The sequence below is a fragment of the Conger conger genome, chromosome 9 (genome assembly GCF_963514075.1).
Source record: "Conger conger chromosome 9, fConCon1.1, whole genome shotgun sequence".
NCBI lineage: Eukaryota > Metazoa > Chordata > Actinopteri > Anguilliformes > Congridae > Conger > Conger conger.
The window spans coordinates 20,130,849-20,148,385 of record NC_083768.1 but is presented as its reverse complement, the minus strand read 5'-3'; the positions used below and the strand labels follow the sequence as shown (position 1 = coordinate 20,148,385).

At 41.2% G+C, this 17,537-nt stretch overlaps 1 protein-coding gene across 2 annotated transcripts in view; it reads left to right on the top strand.

Moving 5' to 3' along the window:
* The window catches only part of LOC133136547 (RNA-binding motif, single-stranded-interacting protein 3-like), a 161,938-nt gene that overhangs the window by 43,433 nt on the left and 100,968 nt on the right, over window positions 1–17,537 (top strand). For both annotated transcript variants that reach the window (XM_061254132.1, XM_061254131.1), the window contains exon 3: window positions 2,854–2,912. In XM_061254132.1, coding sequence (XP_061110116.1) covers window positions 2,854–2,912 — 59 coding nt within the window. The remainder of the gene's footprint in view (window positions 1–2,853; window positions 2,913–17,537) is intronic.

Sequence of the window (17,537 nt, the reverse complement as noted above, 5' to 3'; positions counted from 1 at the left end):
GCTGTGTGAGATTCACCCTGCTGGCCCCGCGCGCTGTTGGAAATAAACCAGGCTGGATCGTTGCATCAGAAAAGCAGGAATCCACGAATCGCCGTTAGCCATATAGCGTTAGCATCTACATTTACAACGACTGCATTCATAAGACAATTTAGGGATTTGGCAGAGGCTTCTAGCAAAGCTAAAAATGTCAATTTAGCATAGTAAGCAAAGTGCACTGGAGTTAGGAAATGTTACACTTAAATAAGTGCCACCATTAAGGCGTATGCCTTAAGAGTTTAGGTTTCTTTATAGTAGCGCTGAAATATAGTCTGTGATGATGGGTTTTCAGAAGTTTGTGGAAGTTGATGAATCTTCCTTCCTGTTGGCTGGGTGAGTCTGTTCCACCAGTGGGGGAGGAGGACAGAGGAGAGGTTCTGGGTGTTCAGACAGATAGGACTGCCGGCTACAGTGAGGACACAGAGTGAATGCTGCAGAAGCACCACAGGAGGAATAAATAGAGACTACATCTATAAACACAGCATCGCACTGCATCCAATCTGAAATCCTTAGAGGATGGCAGATCACAGAAACGTCCATATCCCCAAACAACAGCCACCAGCATATTGCACTGCTTGAATTTATTTAAACTATTTCTTACCCAATTATTATTCTTCCCCTAGTACAGTATATGCCTAAATCCTTCTTATCCTTTTTTTACCCTTCTCAACTTTTAAAGTTATCTTTGGAATGTAAACACGATGCATTGAGTGAATCGTCTTTAAGCATTCAGAGAAAAAAGCTGCAATGAGCCAGCGTCCTCGAAACAGCAGTCATGTCCCAGCGGGCCAGAGTGAAACTTAATGAGAACTGTACCTGGTGAATTTCACCAGGCCTGTCTCCCTGCCTCCACCAGAACATGCCTTTACCTGCTCGGAGCTGAGAACAGTGCTTAATCAACACTGCGCTCCCAGCAGAGTCTGGAATTAGAGCGGGGGAACGCCGGTCACCTCTAGCTCTGTCTGCGTTTCAACAGTTCAGCTGAGAGAGCGTGGAGAGAGGAACATATGACCAAGGACAGAGAGGTCGTCGCGTTCGCCTGCACGAATGCACTCAGCTTGCGCAAACAAGCACGCGGACACAGCTGCACACATACATGTCCGCCCAGACACACACAAGCATACACAAACATGTATTCAGAAGTTCAGCGATCATCAGTACTGTAACGGTACATTCTCTTCAGAACTATAATGCAAATGTTTCCCAGTGCATATGGTGACATTTTTACAAAGTATTGCACAGGGCTCGTAACTGCTAAAATGTCCATTGGTGCCATTAACAAGAAATTCCATCAGTAAAACCCCCAGCTGTGTAAATGCAACGGCATGTGAAATTACTTTGTAAAATATGAATGGCCATGTATTAGGCATACTTCCCAGCAAAGGGTGATGGCAAGAAATGATGGTATACTACATACAGAAGATGGAAAACGGTACCGCAATTACATTTCACTATCGCACAGATAAAAGCTCAAGATTCTGGCAGTAACAATTGAAGTGTTAATAACTTTCCACACAGATTGTAGACTTTTCACTGAAAACCGAAGAATAGCACAGCCGCACCTTACTGATGAAATATAGTATGTGTCAATAAGCTCTTTTTGAATTCATTACGTCTATTTGTTTTTGACTATAACATTCTTAAAGGTGGTGAATTAGTAGAAACTGATCTGTACTGGATTTTCAAGTAAAATGTGCAGCCAATTGAAAAATCATGGATCTCCAGGGAGGAATAGTTGTCCTTTGTATCGAGCCAATTTGTCTCTCCTCTGGGTGTACTGTTCCTGACTATAACCCATAATTTCCATACTGTGCATGGGCCATATTTGTATGCAAATTCATTCAAATTCTATTCCAAGCTTTTAAAAATGTTATGTTTACTGATGTTTCCATATGGAACACAGCCCACTAGGAGATAGACTCCTGTTCCATCATCACGCGCTTTATCCAGTACGGTGGTGCTTTTGTACACTGTTTTATTTGCATGTAGGTATTCGTGCCATTTTTGCGCTCCTTTTCTTGTGCGTCTTCCTATGACCTGAATCACTTTTACACCCCCCCTCCCCCAATCTTTATTATTTCATTCATCGCTGTTTTCAGATGACAGGGCTGCTAGCAAACATATGGTGTGTAACTCATGCCCATATGCCAGAAATTGAATGCTGCAAATTGTCAACAAATTTTAATTATGTATATATTCTTAGCATGCAGCCTTATCCAGGGCATCTTACATTGCTTACATATCCCCTCTGGATATTAGGGTCCTTGCTTAAGACAGCAGAAGCAGTGTCCATTGGAAACTGCAAGAGGCCCAGGTCCCTTAGTGCATGTACTGGTGCTTCATGGGGTGCGAGCATATGTACAGCAACAGACCCCTGTTCTGACCACACACTGCACCACACACACCTTCATATGAATCTTGGAGTCCCCATCCCCAGCATGCTCTGTGCCTATGGGGGGAGGGGACAAATGCCTGGAGCCTGCACTATCCAATCCATCACCCCACCTCCGCTTAGCCATGAACTCTATATAGTACTTTACATAGTATCTTCCTCTATACACAGATAACACCCGACAGGCTTCCCCCTGCTAATGTCCTATACTTTGCATGACTCAGAAGCCTACCCAGGGCAGAGGGAACACGTGTTGATAGCCCCCTGCAGAATGATGTCAAACATGTTCAGGGAACCAGCACATTGCTGGGTGTTTTGTTGTCTGGAGTAAAGGATATCATTCCTGTCTATTTGAAGGATGAAAACGCAGCCTTGGTAATAAATAAGCCTACCAAAATGAACAATATGTTTTTGCTTTTTTACAGATATGGAAAAATAGTGTCAACAAAGGCAATTCTGGACAAAAACACCAACCAGTGTAAAGGTAAGTTGCTGTGAATTTACTACATCCTACTGTTTCTAAGCCAGAGGTGTATGAGTGACATGCCCCCTTCGCTGGCTCCAACGGTAAATCCTGTTACAAGAGGCAATGCCAAGCAGATGGTATAAATAGACCAGACTGACGGAAGCTTTGGAGTTAAAATCAGTGATTTAGCAGGTACTATGTCACATAGGGAAGGATAGCAATAAACAAGCCGGCTTCTGACGCACTTTCAGGGCGTTGGGGTGTAGACTGTTGATTTCTCAAGCGCCAACCCTTCCTGAACTTCCTGACCCCTGTCTATGAGAAAAAACAAAATGGTGTTCATCTGCTGGGTGGTTCATCCTGTTGAGGCAGCATTCCTATGCATGTATCTGGCCTTAGCATAACCCAGGGAGGAAGGGATTCTGTCAACTGGGAAGACCTTGGGCTCATTCCAATTGCTTAGTTTTCACCTTTGTTCTTCTTCTTCCCTGTCTGACCCGGAAATTGATCAACCTGTGGATTCACCTCTCCCCATCTGCCAAGCGAATGCGACATCTGTAACTGACGTGGCATTGAACTGGCGTTTAAAGGAGCAAGGACACTCCACTGCCTGATTCACCTTCTCTCAATTCCCCTCCTTTTCATGCTTCCTTTTGAGGAAAAGGTGAAAAATAAGCGGAAGAATGAGCCCCAAGTCTCATCACTCACCAGTGACCCCTGCTGGTTAGTTAGGCACCCACAGTCCGATTGCTTAAGGTGCACATGACATATCTTCTCTATCCTGAAAAGAAGCAGTGTCTTCACATCACATAAGACAAGAGTGTGTGTTTGTATGGAGCTTGCAGCAATGGGCATGGCTGACAGTGCTCTTGGGCAAGCAAAAGGGGAAAAAGTGTCAGCAGGATAACTGTGTTAACTTCTGGTACACAATTGTTATTGGCGCAAAAAAAGTTTTACCTGGTTGGTTTTGAGGGAAGTTACTCTACGGGATCGTTTAGGTCCAAGGTTTCAGGACCACTGGGTTGGTACTGATCTTGTCGAAGAGCTGCACGGCGCGGCTTCCTTTGTGTGAAGGCTCTGTCAGCAGCATTAATTGCTTTTCGGATCCTTTGTTCTCGCCAGTCCAGCCCCATGAGCTGACACTGTCCTAACAGCCATCTTTACCCAAAATCGATTTCCTGAGCCTCCCTTGCCCAGTGGGTCACACTTGAAAAACAATCATTTCCAGTTTCAGTCTATAGGAAGGCGGAAACGTCTGGCCTCTCCTGCTGTTAGCATGCTGCTCCTTTTTTTCGTAGCTCCTTTACTTTACCACATCCACCACCGCATCCATTGTTATGGAAGGGCTGGTCTGTCTGTCGCCCACAGCAACCACAGCACAGAAGGTACGAGAAATAAAAGACATGTACAACCGTTTAGTTTTTAACCCAAAGGCATGCTGGGTAAAGGAGAGAAAAAGGGTACACAGGGCCCGTCACCAGGCCCGCTCGTGGTGAGTTATGGTTACAATGGCTGCATTCGGGGCGGGCTGTGGTGGAGGGGTGCTTTCTCTATGCTCGGTTCTCATACCTCATCGGCCTGGAATGTTGCGTCGTAAAGATGCCACCGCAGTGCCTACAGGGCCGTATTTCTCCCTGTGTAAATGACAGCTTGGCCCTATGGCCTTGCTCATTGGATACAGGAAAGAAGAGGAGCGGATGGCAGTGGAAACAGAATCGTAGTTCCATTCCTGATTGTACACATACGGCAAGCCGAGCTGCCCTTTTCTAGTCATTATACTTTCTGTGTGGTCTGGTATGACACAACCTTTTACCAGAACCATGTTCTTGAGTGACAGCACCCAGGGTGAGAAAAGATTGCCTTGTTAGAGTGGCTTCTGTTACCATTAGATTTTTGCCCCAAATGTTCCCTAATTGTCACTTTACGGTAAAAATCATTTAACAGTGCACAGTTCTTAAACAAGGGCACACACTTACTATCGATACAACATTACCCAAAGCAAACGCATTATTTACATTTTATTTCATGTTATTTTTTATCCTTTTAGAATAGTGTCCTCAGTGTTTTCAGAGCAAAGAGTGATAGCCAAAGCAAAGATTCGCCCAATGTCACCTTTTTCCTTTGTAAAATTCTGAAAGCCCTTGGGCTTTAAATAACTTATTGTGTGACCCTGTTGTTTTAGCAGCTATTAAAATTTCTAACCTTGGCTCCTGGCTCCTCAATATCATTACAGCGCAGTGCACACAGTTTAATGCCAACAGGCTCCATAATGCGGTATGAGTCTGCTTTTCCACGCTCGCTTGCTGTGTGTTCCTGCTGAGTGTTTGGAATGAAAATGCAACACGAACACAACCCACATGACAAAAGCCCTCACTGTGTCCTACTATGCACAACCCTCTGACACTGAAAAAATGCTTCATTGGATAAACCGAAACTTTAACTTCAGTTTATTACACCTAGATTTATTTTGGTTTTCTGAATTTCATTTTTTTTATTCAAATGAAGAATTTTCAGCTGAGAAAACCTAGTCCATTAGAAGTCAAAGTCAATACTAAATAAACATATGTAGTCGTTAATAAAGCTCGCCAAAAAAAAGTCAACCCACATAATGTATGCTGACTGTGTTGTTCATTTTGATTGATTTAATTAACTTAGAAGAGTTGCTAATCATAGTGTGTGTGCGTGCGCACAAGTGCGTGTGTGTGCATCACTCACTGCCAGACAGAAAAGGATATGTTTTAGAGGACAAGTGGTCAGGGAAAGCAAACCGCACATTTCCCAAGTGAAGCAAAGCCCACAAGTGTTTTTAAAAGCAATACCGCTGGCGTTTGAAATGAGCCATTGTTGACCAAGGGGGCATTTTTCCTCAACGACCCTGCAGGCAGAGGAAATGACTACAGTGTTTAAAGGACACCCATTTCCTCTGATGGGAGATAACTCCCCAGCCGAGACTCGCTACCCCGATCAGCCCTCTGCCAGGGATTGCGGGAGATGGGGAGATTAGATGAGAACATCAAAAGATCATATCATAGAGGGCTAGCTTCTTTGAGTCGTTCCGCTGACCAATACACATTCAAAAAGGATCCTTTCTCTGCCCTTCTTCCAAAAGCCAGCCAATCTTTAAGAAAGTGGAAATTGGTCAAAGCTGAGGATTAAAGCAGTAGTACACTCCAGAAGTTTGACCTACACAGGGCACACATTGTTACCGCACCATCGATTCCAGTGTGACAGTATTCTGTTTCTCCAGTGTGTGAGCGGTAGAAAGATATTCAACATTACACCGACACTGTTATGTCCCTAAAGCATTGTATTACACCAGAATTCATGTTGAGGGGAGAGGTGTAATAATAGCCCTTATTAATACACCAGTCATTTCGGTTCAGTAATTAATCACTCACGCTTTAAAGTGCTGCGTATTTGGCGGGATCAGTGGAAACTGATAGCACTACCGACAAATGCGCTTTGATGATACGGAGCTTTGGATGAAGCTGTTTGTTTTTCTCTTGCACACATGATGAGCTTTGACACAAATGTACAACCTGGCTGACAGGGAGACGCAGAGCATTGTGGGAATTTCCGTCATCCTGCTTCACAAGTCTGTTGGATTTACTGTGAAGGCTGAGCCCTTGGCATTTTTTTTTCTTTTACAAAGCCCTCCTTCTGTGTGTTTAAATGCTAATAGTCTTTTTCTTCTGTGATTTGAGTTTCTTCCAGGGTTTTAGTCGTTCCATTCTTACTGTTCTCACAATGTATAGATGGCTCCTGCAGTGCATACTGAAATCTAATGCATTGACGGCAGCACCATATCACTGTAAAGACACAAGGCATGCTGTCAGAGTTGTATGTTCAAATCTCAGGTCATGTGCATTTGTAGTACCCTTGTGTGAGATGTTTTGCCTCAATTGTACATTGGCCAAATTGTAAAATATAAGCCATTTGGCTTAGACAAGGGTAGCGAATAAATAGATGATGTACAAATGAGCATGAGACATACATAGACACGCAGGCATGCATGCTCACACACACACACACACACACACACACACACACACACACATGCATGCATGCACACCAGATTTAACAGTACATAGATCTGTAGTTAGCTTATGATAATGCCTAACCAAGGGGTCATCAACCCTGTTCCTGGGGATCTTCCGTTCTGTAGGTTTTCACACCAACCCTTATTTTGCCCACCTGATTCTACCAATTAGCAGCTTGATGAGTTCTCTGGCTGTTGAATTAGTCTGCTGCGTTATGGTTGGAGTGAAAACCTACAGGACGGCAGATCTCCAGGAACAGGGTCCGTGACCCCTGGTCTAACCTATGTGGATTACTGCAGTCAAAATAAAGCAGTAATTGACGTAAATAATACAAAGCATACGCACACAAAAAATTAAAAATAAATGTATGTGTGTGAATATATACACAGTATACACACATGCACATACGTATGATTTTTAAGCATCTCAAAAACTGAGACACGTGCAGCGATCTCAGTATAATATCAAACATCTGTGCATTGCAACATCCAATATAAAGCAGAGATTTACTGCTATTCGCCATGACACGCCTCACGTGCAAACATACATTACATAAAGCCCCGTTGATGAATGGTCTCGCATTGTGCAACGTTTTCAAAACAGACATTTTTTTTCTTCTCTTTTTCTCCCATGCGGAAGAGAGAGCGCCATTCGCTTCAATTATCGGCTTCTCATAAGGGGTGGAGGATATAAACATTTGTCTGTGTTGTACGAGCGCAATTAGGATGTTCTCTATGGCACGTGTGCCCTTTGAAAAGGAGTTGTGAGCAGATGAGAACGTCGAGAGCCCAGCTGCTTCTCTACCCGTACTCAACTCACATTTCCTCAAACACTTCCAAACGACAACCGCTTCTCCACAGACATGAACCAAAAGGAAGGACTTTTCAGTGAGGCGTCGCTCCTGTTTCTAAAATGATTCAAATTAGCCACCATTTACAGGATAATTGGGTAACGTCCAGCATGCATACCCAACACTTCTTGCTCTCTCCGTTCTGCACTTTTCACACTGCTGCGCTTTTCTTTTTTCTGCAAGCCGAGTAGCTCAAGCTATCCAAGTTGGCCTCCTGCCGACCGGGTGTTTGACTGGGCAGGGTATCTCGAATAGCGCTTGGTCTCCGCATTCCTAAACTTAGACCTTTTGTTCCCGTCCGCTTCCCATTGACCGCTTCTTGAGCCGTGGTCGGGCCGCTGATTGTTGAAACATCAAGGTCAGTGCCCTGAGGGAATGCACGGAGAAGACGGTTCAGCCAAAGTGTTTTCAACTTCTTTTTCAAAAATATTCCTATTATACGAACACATCATGCAAATCCTCAGAGCTTCCCATTGATTAATTACCTAGGGGCATTCCTGAAGGGAGAGGTGTATAACCAGTCATTATTTATCTAAAAGCCAAAAGCTCTGCAATGGCTGCCGAGATAGGGAAGTTGCCCTGTCTTACCTAAGGGGGCTTGCCCTGTGTCGTTTTGACTGATGATTTGGTTCCCAATTATTTCAGGAAGATACCTAATCTCAGATAGGGATTGATTATCTGTGGGCGCTCTTATTTGTTCTCTGTGAATGCATTGCATTGGCTGTTCAGAGAATGCCTCACTGAGGAAGTCGATCTGGGTTTCCTAGAATGTATTTTTCACAGCTGTCAGTTAGCTGTCCATTCCCCCCCCAAAGGACTGCACTGATTATTCATTCTGCAAATTAACTATTGACTGTTTATTATTTGACTATTACTCCAGTATTTGTTCATCATTTGTGAGATGGATGTTAAACTCTAGATTGCACATTTAACCTAATAGTTCTCTTAAAATGTAATTGTTCTCTTGAAAATAAAGGAATGGATACCTCCAGTATTGCTTTCTTGTTGGAAAGATGTGCATATTGATGCATGTACTTTGGATTTCTTTTAGAAAAATAAATATGTTAAAGAAATGCGTGCATCCCTACACCCCAGCTCTGGTCTCCCAGTTGCATTGTGGTCGTTAACGCCTGGAGTGTTCTGGTTCCTCAGTGGTGGAACACCCAACCTACCACTGTCAGAAACCACCATGTGAATGCACCTTTTCAGACCATACCTTAGTCCTAATGACTATGTACAATGTAGCTCCTGCTCACTGATTGGTAGGTGTAATTACACACCAGCAGGGAGACAAGGTTACGTCTGTTTGCAATGTTCTGCATAACAATGCTCCTACCCAACCAATTCAATTAACCTGGGTTGCTGTTATGAATTTGTTTATTTGCATATATTTGGTCTCTGGACACTCATATGACAGTTACAATATACTTTACAATTACACAAACAATTTGCATGCTGCCATCACAACAAAAAAAATCCTCAATTGAAGCCACTGAAATGTGGATTGGTTTGAAAATAATTTTTGTGGAAATCTTACTTTCTTGCAACTCAAATCTAAAGCTGTTTATTATTTTTGTGTGTTTACTGCCTCATTAGTTGTCCTTTCCTTGTATCGCATGTCTTCTGTAAGTACCTAATTATTCACAAAAATGCAGTTTCCAAAAAGAACAAAGCTATAAATTTGCTGAATTGCATTCTCAGCCTTTTCAGAAACTTTGGGAGCTTTAAAAAATGAGTGCACTTTATGAACCTTTGTGCAGTCACATTAATACATCAATGATGGACAATGTGACTGCCGTTTTGTAATAACTGAAACCACCAGCACATACCTTTTCGCTGAAAGCAGAAAGGCATAGTGGCATTTGCATCCAATCTGGCAGCTGGGAGAGAGCAATAAAGCCTTCCAATTTTACATGCCATATTGGAATGTATAGAAAATCATTTAATCATATAAAAAAATAATAATAATCTCAAAATCATGGGAGCCACAATTACTGGCAACCTGAGAAATTATTGTGTACATGTATTGTGTTATTGTGTTATTGTAGAAACTCTTAAGTGACTCAGTGACTTTCCTTTTCTAATGATTATTAATGATGATCCAAAGCTACATACTATGTGTAGGAAAATATTTGGTGTGTTTTGATTTCATAAAGATAAACATACTAAATTTGTATGCATTTTTATTGCAAGTTTTTAGAAATATGTTCTGTCACAAATAAGCAAAACTTTCTAATAAAACTAAGAGGGAAAACTCATAGAAACCTAGTACTGGTAATAAAGATTGATTTGATCCCAGGAGAACACACAAATACAGGTATTTTCCATTTATAGTTCAGCTCTAATCTTCATGAACGCATATAGATTGATTGCCTGTTATGCTAACACCTAATAATATGAAAATGTGTGTAGGCCATGAATATAAGAAAAATAAAGAGATTGCCCTCAGGAATTTCTATCAAAGTTCACAACAGGCTTAAAGTCCTACCGCCAAGTGTTTGTGGCACTTTTGCAAAGTTATTGGCCAAGACTGGGATCGATAGATCTGATACAGAAGAGATACACTCCCTAAGCACCTTATTATATATTTATTAGACTTATTTTTTAGACTTACTGATCTTCTGCTGCTGTAGCCTATCCACTTAAGAGGTTTGACGCATTGTGTGTTCAGAGATGCTAAACTTACTAGTTTACATTAACGTTTAACTCAATATACAGCTGCTGCCTTTCCACGGGGCAGAGTGTGTGCCTTGCTGAAGAACGCACACCTAAATGCAGTGTCCAATTTTGGGAGTTAGACCTGCAATTAGGCAGTTTTGCGCCTTGGCCGTGGCTCCACAATGAGGCTTGTGAACAATGGGAAATATTGAAAGGGGGTTTCTCCATTCTTGTTGTAGTCAGGGGGGAGCACAGTTGAATTGTTTTTTTATTGTTTGAAAGCAATTAGAATCCTCTTTGCGATGAGAGCACGAGTCACTCAGGCTCTCCTTCTGGCCCGGTGCCCTCAGAGAGACTGTGGCGCAGAGACAAGGACATTTTTTATTGATGCACCTGTAGTAAAATGAAAGGAACACACAAAGTAGCCAGTCCCATAGCAAAGCGGGTATTTACCTCCCCATTTTCTGAAATAATGCATTTTATTGCATTTCAGCTGCCCAGGGCAACAGTGCAGAAGTTTCAAGGCTCTCCCAATCCTGCTGAGTTGCTCTGACCCATTCAGTCTACCGGTCCTTGTTCCCAGGGAGAGTGGAATAGAGGGCGAGGGGGTGGGGGAGGTGGCTGATGTCCGATTGGCTCTTGTGGGTGTGTATGTATATGGATGTGGCTATGTATCTGTGTGTGTGTATGTGGTTGCGTGCATGTGTATATGTGTTTGTGTGTGTGTGTGTGTGTGTGTGTGTATGTGTCTTTGTACTTGCGCTGAATTCCATGATGACTCCCCACCTTCACTGATATAAGTCATGTGGTCAGAGCTCTCCACTGAAGATTATATTTTCAGCCATGTGCAAGCACAGATGAACTGTGTATCCTGGCCCAATATTTGATATGTATTCCTTTTCACTTTACATGTGTTTCCTGCTGGTATATTAAAAGCAGCCTCTGTATACGGGGTGGCATTACGCATTGTTACTCAGTACAAATAGTAAGGAAATCCCTCCAACAATACTATTATTAAATTAAGCTCCCTAATTTGTGTTATTAGATCGCTGAGAAATTAAAGGTCAAAACTTCAGATTGGTTGCTTCAGAATTTTGTTGTTTGTTGTTTTAGAGTTTATTTTAGGAACTTCAGATGTGCTGCAAAATTCACCAAAACAATTTTTTTAATTGTTTAATGACAGATTTGTATTTATTAAGCTTGACTTTTCACAAGCATTGTAACCAGACTCCAGTCGACCCAAGGAGGCAACACCAGGTTTGAAAACTGTAGCCAAGTATGCACTACATGTATCATTTTCTTATTTGAAGCATTAAAGCAATGTACAAATGTGTTAATAACATGTTTATAGATCTTTAATAATATTGTATATAGGATTAGTAGCCATAATGGACATAGACTTGTGTTTTTTATCGCTCAGATGTAAAAGGGAATTCTCTTTCTATCCATTTCACCCCATATAGGTATCCATCTTACTTTGATAGTTTATTCTCTCAGTAGACAAAAGCCCAAAGATGCTGATTTCTTTTGCTTGTTCAAGTACAGAGTTCAAGTATCCCTCCTATTTTTCTTCACTCAAAGGCTTTATGTCTCATTTCAAAGTTAAATGGTAGTGAGGCATATAAACTTTCATAGAATGTATAATTTTAGCGTATTTTCCTCTTTCCTTCAGTTTACATGTACAGGTTCATAAGTATTTGGACAGTGACACAATTCTTTTAGTTTTGGTTTGTACTCCAGTACATTGGATTTTAAATCAAACAATGCATATCAGGTCACAGTGCAGACTGTCAAGCTTTAATTTAAGGCTATTTGCATCAAGTAATAGTTGTAGGAATTACAGGACCGTGTAACACAAACATTCACATATTAACACAATGTAAATAAAGTCATCATATTTAGTACTTGGTTGCAAATCACTTCAATGATAGCCTGAGGTCTGGGACCCAGAGACATCACCAGATGCTGGGTATCTTCCCTGGTGAGGCTCTGCCAGCCCTGTACTGCAGCCATCTTCAGTTTCTGTTCAGTAACCAATTTGTTCTAGGGGATTTTTTGCCTTCAGTCTTGTCTGCAGCAAGTGAAATGCATGTTCAGTTGGATTCAAGTCAGGGGATTGACTTGTCAATGCCATGTTTGGGGTCATTGTCCTGCTGAAAGGTGAAGCACTATGTAATGAGTTTAGAGGAATTTAGGGTCTGGGCAAATAGACTTTTCTGTACGCTTCAAAATTTATCCTGCAGTCACATCTTCAGTAAAGACAAATTCCAGTGTCAGCCATGCATGTCCAAGCATAACACTATACCTTCACCATTCCTTTCTTTCTCCACACTGTCTTCTTCGGTACAGTTTCATACTCATTTTATCTGTCCATAAGAGTTTGTTCTAGAATTCTTCTTTAATGTACTTTTTCACAAACTCTAACCTGGGCATTCTGTTCTTGACGGTTTCCAGTGGTTTGCATCTTTCAGCGGCCGCTCTGGGGTTATGCTAGTGTAGACATATCTTTATTATATTGACCATTGCATTTATATAGCGCTTTTCTAGACACTCAATGTGTTTAACAGTGAGGGGGAAACTTGCCTTAGCCACCACCAATGTTTAGCATCCACATGGGTGATGCATGCTGCCATTTTGTGCCAGATTGCTGCAGTGGAGAGGGAGATACATTTTTTTGCCAATTGATGCAGGGGATGATTAAGTGGGAGGTTGAAAGAGCCTGGTGGAAATTTAGCCAGGAAACCAGGGAACCCCCTACTATTTGCAAAGAGTGTTATGGGATCTTTAATGACCACAGTGAGTAAGGACCTTTGTTCAATTTATAATCCAAAAAATGGCATCACCTACAGCGCAGTGTCCCCATCACTGCGCTGGGACATTGGGGATAATTTGCCTAGAGAGATGATGACCCCCTTCTGGCCCACCAACACTACTTCCAGCAGCCACTTAATTTTCCCAGGAGGACTTCCATCCAAGTATTAACCAAGGCCACTCCCGCTTAGCTTCAGCCATTCAGCAGGAGCAGGGTGCATGGCGGTATGGCTGCTGGCATAAAAACCTCACCTAAAATGGAGGTGTATTAAAATTATGTATTAAAAGGGCTGTAATTTCTTCCTGGATCAGCCTATACAGTATGGTTATACTGTAAATAAATTCAATTTAATGATGACAGTCAGTTTAACCTGATTGTAATGGTTATATTTTAATTCAAATTGGCTGGAATACAGAGCCAAAACAACATGTGTTTAAATGTGTATGGATTGCACTGTATATAGCTAATTATTTTTGAAATCGCGAATTATTTTATTGTATTTTCTGGGGATAGTCTGTGTTAATGAGATATACACTCAGTGATCACTTTATTGACCTGTACACCAGCTTATTAATGCAAATATTTAATCAGCCAATCATGTCGCAGCAACTAAATGCATAAAAGCATGCAGACTTTGACCATGGAATTATTATTTGTGCCAGGCAGGGTGGTTTGAGAATGGTATCTCTGAAATTGCTGGGATTTTCACACATAAAAATCTCTACAGTTTGCAAGTCTCTGAGACTGCAGGACAAAAAGCGTTGTCACCAGGAAGGTGAAAAATAAACACACATTACAGTGGTGTGCAGAAATGCATCTCTGAACACACACTGTGTCAAACCTCTAAGTGGATAGGCTACAGCAGCAGAAGACTTAAAGGCAATAGGTCTTTAAAATAAGTCTAATAAATACCTACTAAAGTGCTCATTGAGTGTAGGTGTTCAGTACTTCTCTTCATTGTTTCTACATTGACATTAAAGGTAGACATTAAAAAGCCTTCCGCTTTGAGACTAGATTATTTTTCACTGCTAAGGTCCTGTTTTGTTCCAGCACTACTATGCTGTGAAGATGTCACTTCAGTGTTTTCTGTTTTTGAGATGGTTGCCAGTAACTGTGTAACAAACTCTTGGATTTGTGACCACAGTGATATATAATCTTTCCAGCCTTCAGACCCACATTTGCCATTTTCTGTAATTACCAACTTTCGAAGAAGTGTACATTTTAGATGCCCTGGCTGCTTAGCAAATCGTCTGCAAGGTTTTGGCGTGGAAGTGCCTGTCTATTGGCTCCACTGTGAGGCACTGGCCTGGAAGCCTGGCTTCAGGAGGCTAGTTGAGAAGAGAGTAACTTCTCATCTAATTGTTTTCTTTACAGGTCTTACAGGTGAATTTTCAATTACTTGCTTGATAACGCTTACATAAATGTGATTCTGGAAAATCAATGTTTTACAATACAAAACAACATTTTTTACAGGTGAAATGGTTATTGGCTGACTGCTCAGCCAGCTGGATTGGAACTATTTGTTTTATAAAATAATGTTACACTGCTTGTATTATGATGAAATAATATTAGGACATAATCAAGAATGCCAACATTAGTACACATACTAAAGTTAATACTCCTTTAGATCCAGAATAATTCCTCCTTATATAGAATTTTATTTCTTGCATCCTACAGTGTGATTATGTGTGGTTAAGGCTTTATTGTTCATTCTATAGTAATGGTTTTATTTGCACCCTTTACAAATGGTTTGTCTCAGTAATTGTACGTGGTTGAGGATCAGGGCCAGTGTGAGTTTCGTGGCATCCCACCCAGCCCCTCCAGTGCTGTGTTCTCTGTCCTCTTGCTGCACTTATTGTGCTCCCACAATCATATTGTTTAATTTGCACGGCTATCTGATGTCTTTATTCCTTCCTTATGGGCAGCATTATGTTGCATTAAATTCAATTTGGCTGTAAACAGAGACAGGATGGCCGTCCTTTCCAAGTGTCCTACATACATACACAGATACAGACGCAGGCAACAAACACAAACAAAAAGAAAAGTAGCCCTGCATGGATGTATTCATTCTCTCTCTCACACACATGCACACACACACATACACGCACTCGCCTTTTGCCAAATTGTTCACAAGTAAATGTAAATTTAACAATCACTAAATATCATATTTAATACATATTCCTATTAAAAAATAGTTTGTTTTAAATGTATATTGTGTTGAAGGGACATCATAGCTTTGTGTTAAATATGTATAGCCCAGCACCATTATTGTTTATAGTAATGCTGCTGCCACTTCGTCCCATCTGGCGCCTCCCTATTGTCACACCTGCACTTCTCGCTCATGATTGCTGTCTGTCCTGGCCCCACGGTGGTGGAATGACCTCCCGGTGGATGTCAGAACGGCAGAGTCTCTGACCTCTTTCAAGCACAGACTGAAGACTCATCTCTTCAGGCTACACCTTTCCCTCCATAACTCACCACCATGATTAGCCTTATATATGCCATAGACTGTAATGGCACTTATATAGTTGTATAGATATTGTTGTTATTTTTGCATTTGAGTGTTGCATTTTGCATTTGAGTGTTGAAGTATTTTCACTCAGCTCTTCTCCCTCTTTGGAGAGGTTGCCTGGGAAATGAAAATCTGTATTGATCACAGCCCTGCCAATTTATTTCCTCTTGGTTTGAGTGGTTGGTCTGAGGCACATAGGTTTTCATTCTTTATATTTGGATTTTAATGATTTACAAAGTCTCAAGCATCCTTCCCTCTTAGCCTTAACTGTGAAGCTAAAAACCGATTGTTGGTGGAATGACCTCCCGGTGGATGTCAGAACGGCAGAGTCTCTGACCTCTTTCAAGCGCAGACTGAAGACTCATCTCTTCAGGCTACACCTTTCCCTCCCTAACTCACCACCATGATTAGCCTTATATATGCCATAGACTGTAATGGCACTTATATAGTTGTATAGATATTGTTGTTATTTTTGTTTTAGCTATTGTATTGTTGTACTCAGGGTATTCTAGCTGCCATCTGTGGTATGCTAGTTTGGAAGTTGATGTATTCTTCAAGGGTTCCGATTGTATCTGTATGGTCACACTAGGACTCGGAACTGTACTGTCCTCTCAGGTCCTCTTCACACTTGTACTTGTGTTTGATCTGCACTTCATTGTACGTCGCTCTGGATAAGAGCGTCTGCTAAATGCCTTGTAATGTAATGTAATGTATCAGCATAAAGCTATACAGCACCATTTTACTGCACGATAAGCTATTTTAAAAATTACATTACATTACATTAATGCCATTTGGCAGACGCTCTTATCCAGAGCGACGTACAGTTGATTAGACTATGCAGGAGACAATCCTCCCCTGGAGTATTGCAGGGTTAAGGGCCTTGTTCAAGGGCCCAACAGCTGTGCGGATATTATTGTGGCTACACTGGGGATTGAACCACCGATAAAATGTCAATTTTATTTACATTCATTGGGTTTGTCCAAATGTTTTCCCATCTAGAATTCAGTTCTAACAGAATTGCATAATAATTAAAAATTAATACAAATCTGTACACATGGTTTGGGGAAGAGGGAAACCTGAGACACCTACTTCATTTGAAAGGATGGATTTCCATCTGGTGATATTTCCATCTGGTAAGGAGATTTTATATCAACAGATAAAAGTGCATCCTGGATTTCATATCAGTGGCTTAGTGGTTATATATCTTGACATAATTATTTGTAGCTTAACTTTACTCAATCGGAAAGCATTTTAAAGAACAAATAAAATAGAAACTGCACATCATTTGAGAGATCAGCCATTTGTACATTTAAGTTTTATTATTGATACCATTCTCTTGTTATATGGAAACCTTCTAGCAAGTCTAAGAAACCAGTGTGTTTTACACACACCATGGCAATTGATTACCAAAACAAAATAAATAGCCTTGTCTTGAGAATTTGAAGGCAGTCATAGAATTTTATAGGTGAGCACAACTTTTGTTGATGTTGGTATTTGGTGACTGGAGTACATAAGATTCTCTAATTTGGATATAGGACATTAACCTATTTTTCTCATCACATAACCAACAGTCCTTAGAGTCTAATGAACCAATTAGCATATTTTTGGAAAGCCTATCATTTCAGCAAGGACATCTGAGCTCCTGGCATCCTTTGGTCTCAGGGGAACTATTTCCCAACCCCTTTGCGTTTTGTTTTAAGAGAGTGTACATATTTGTTCTTGGTAAAAACAGGTGTTTGCTGTGATACTGTGGTATCCACATTCTGTACGG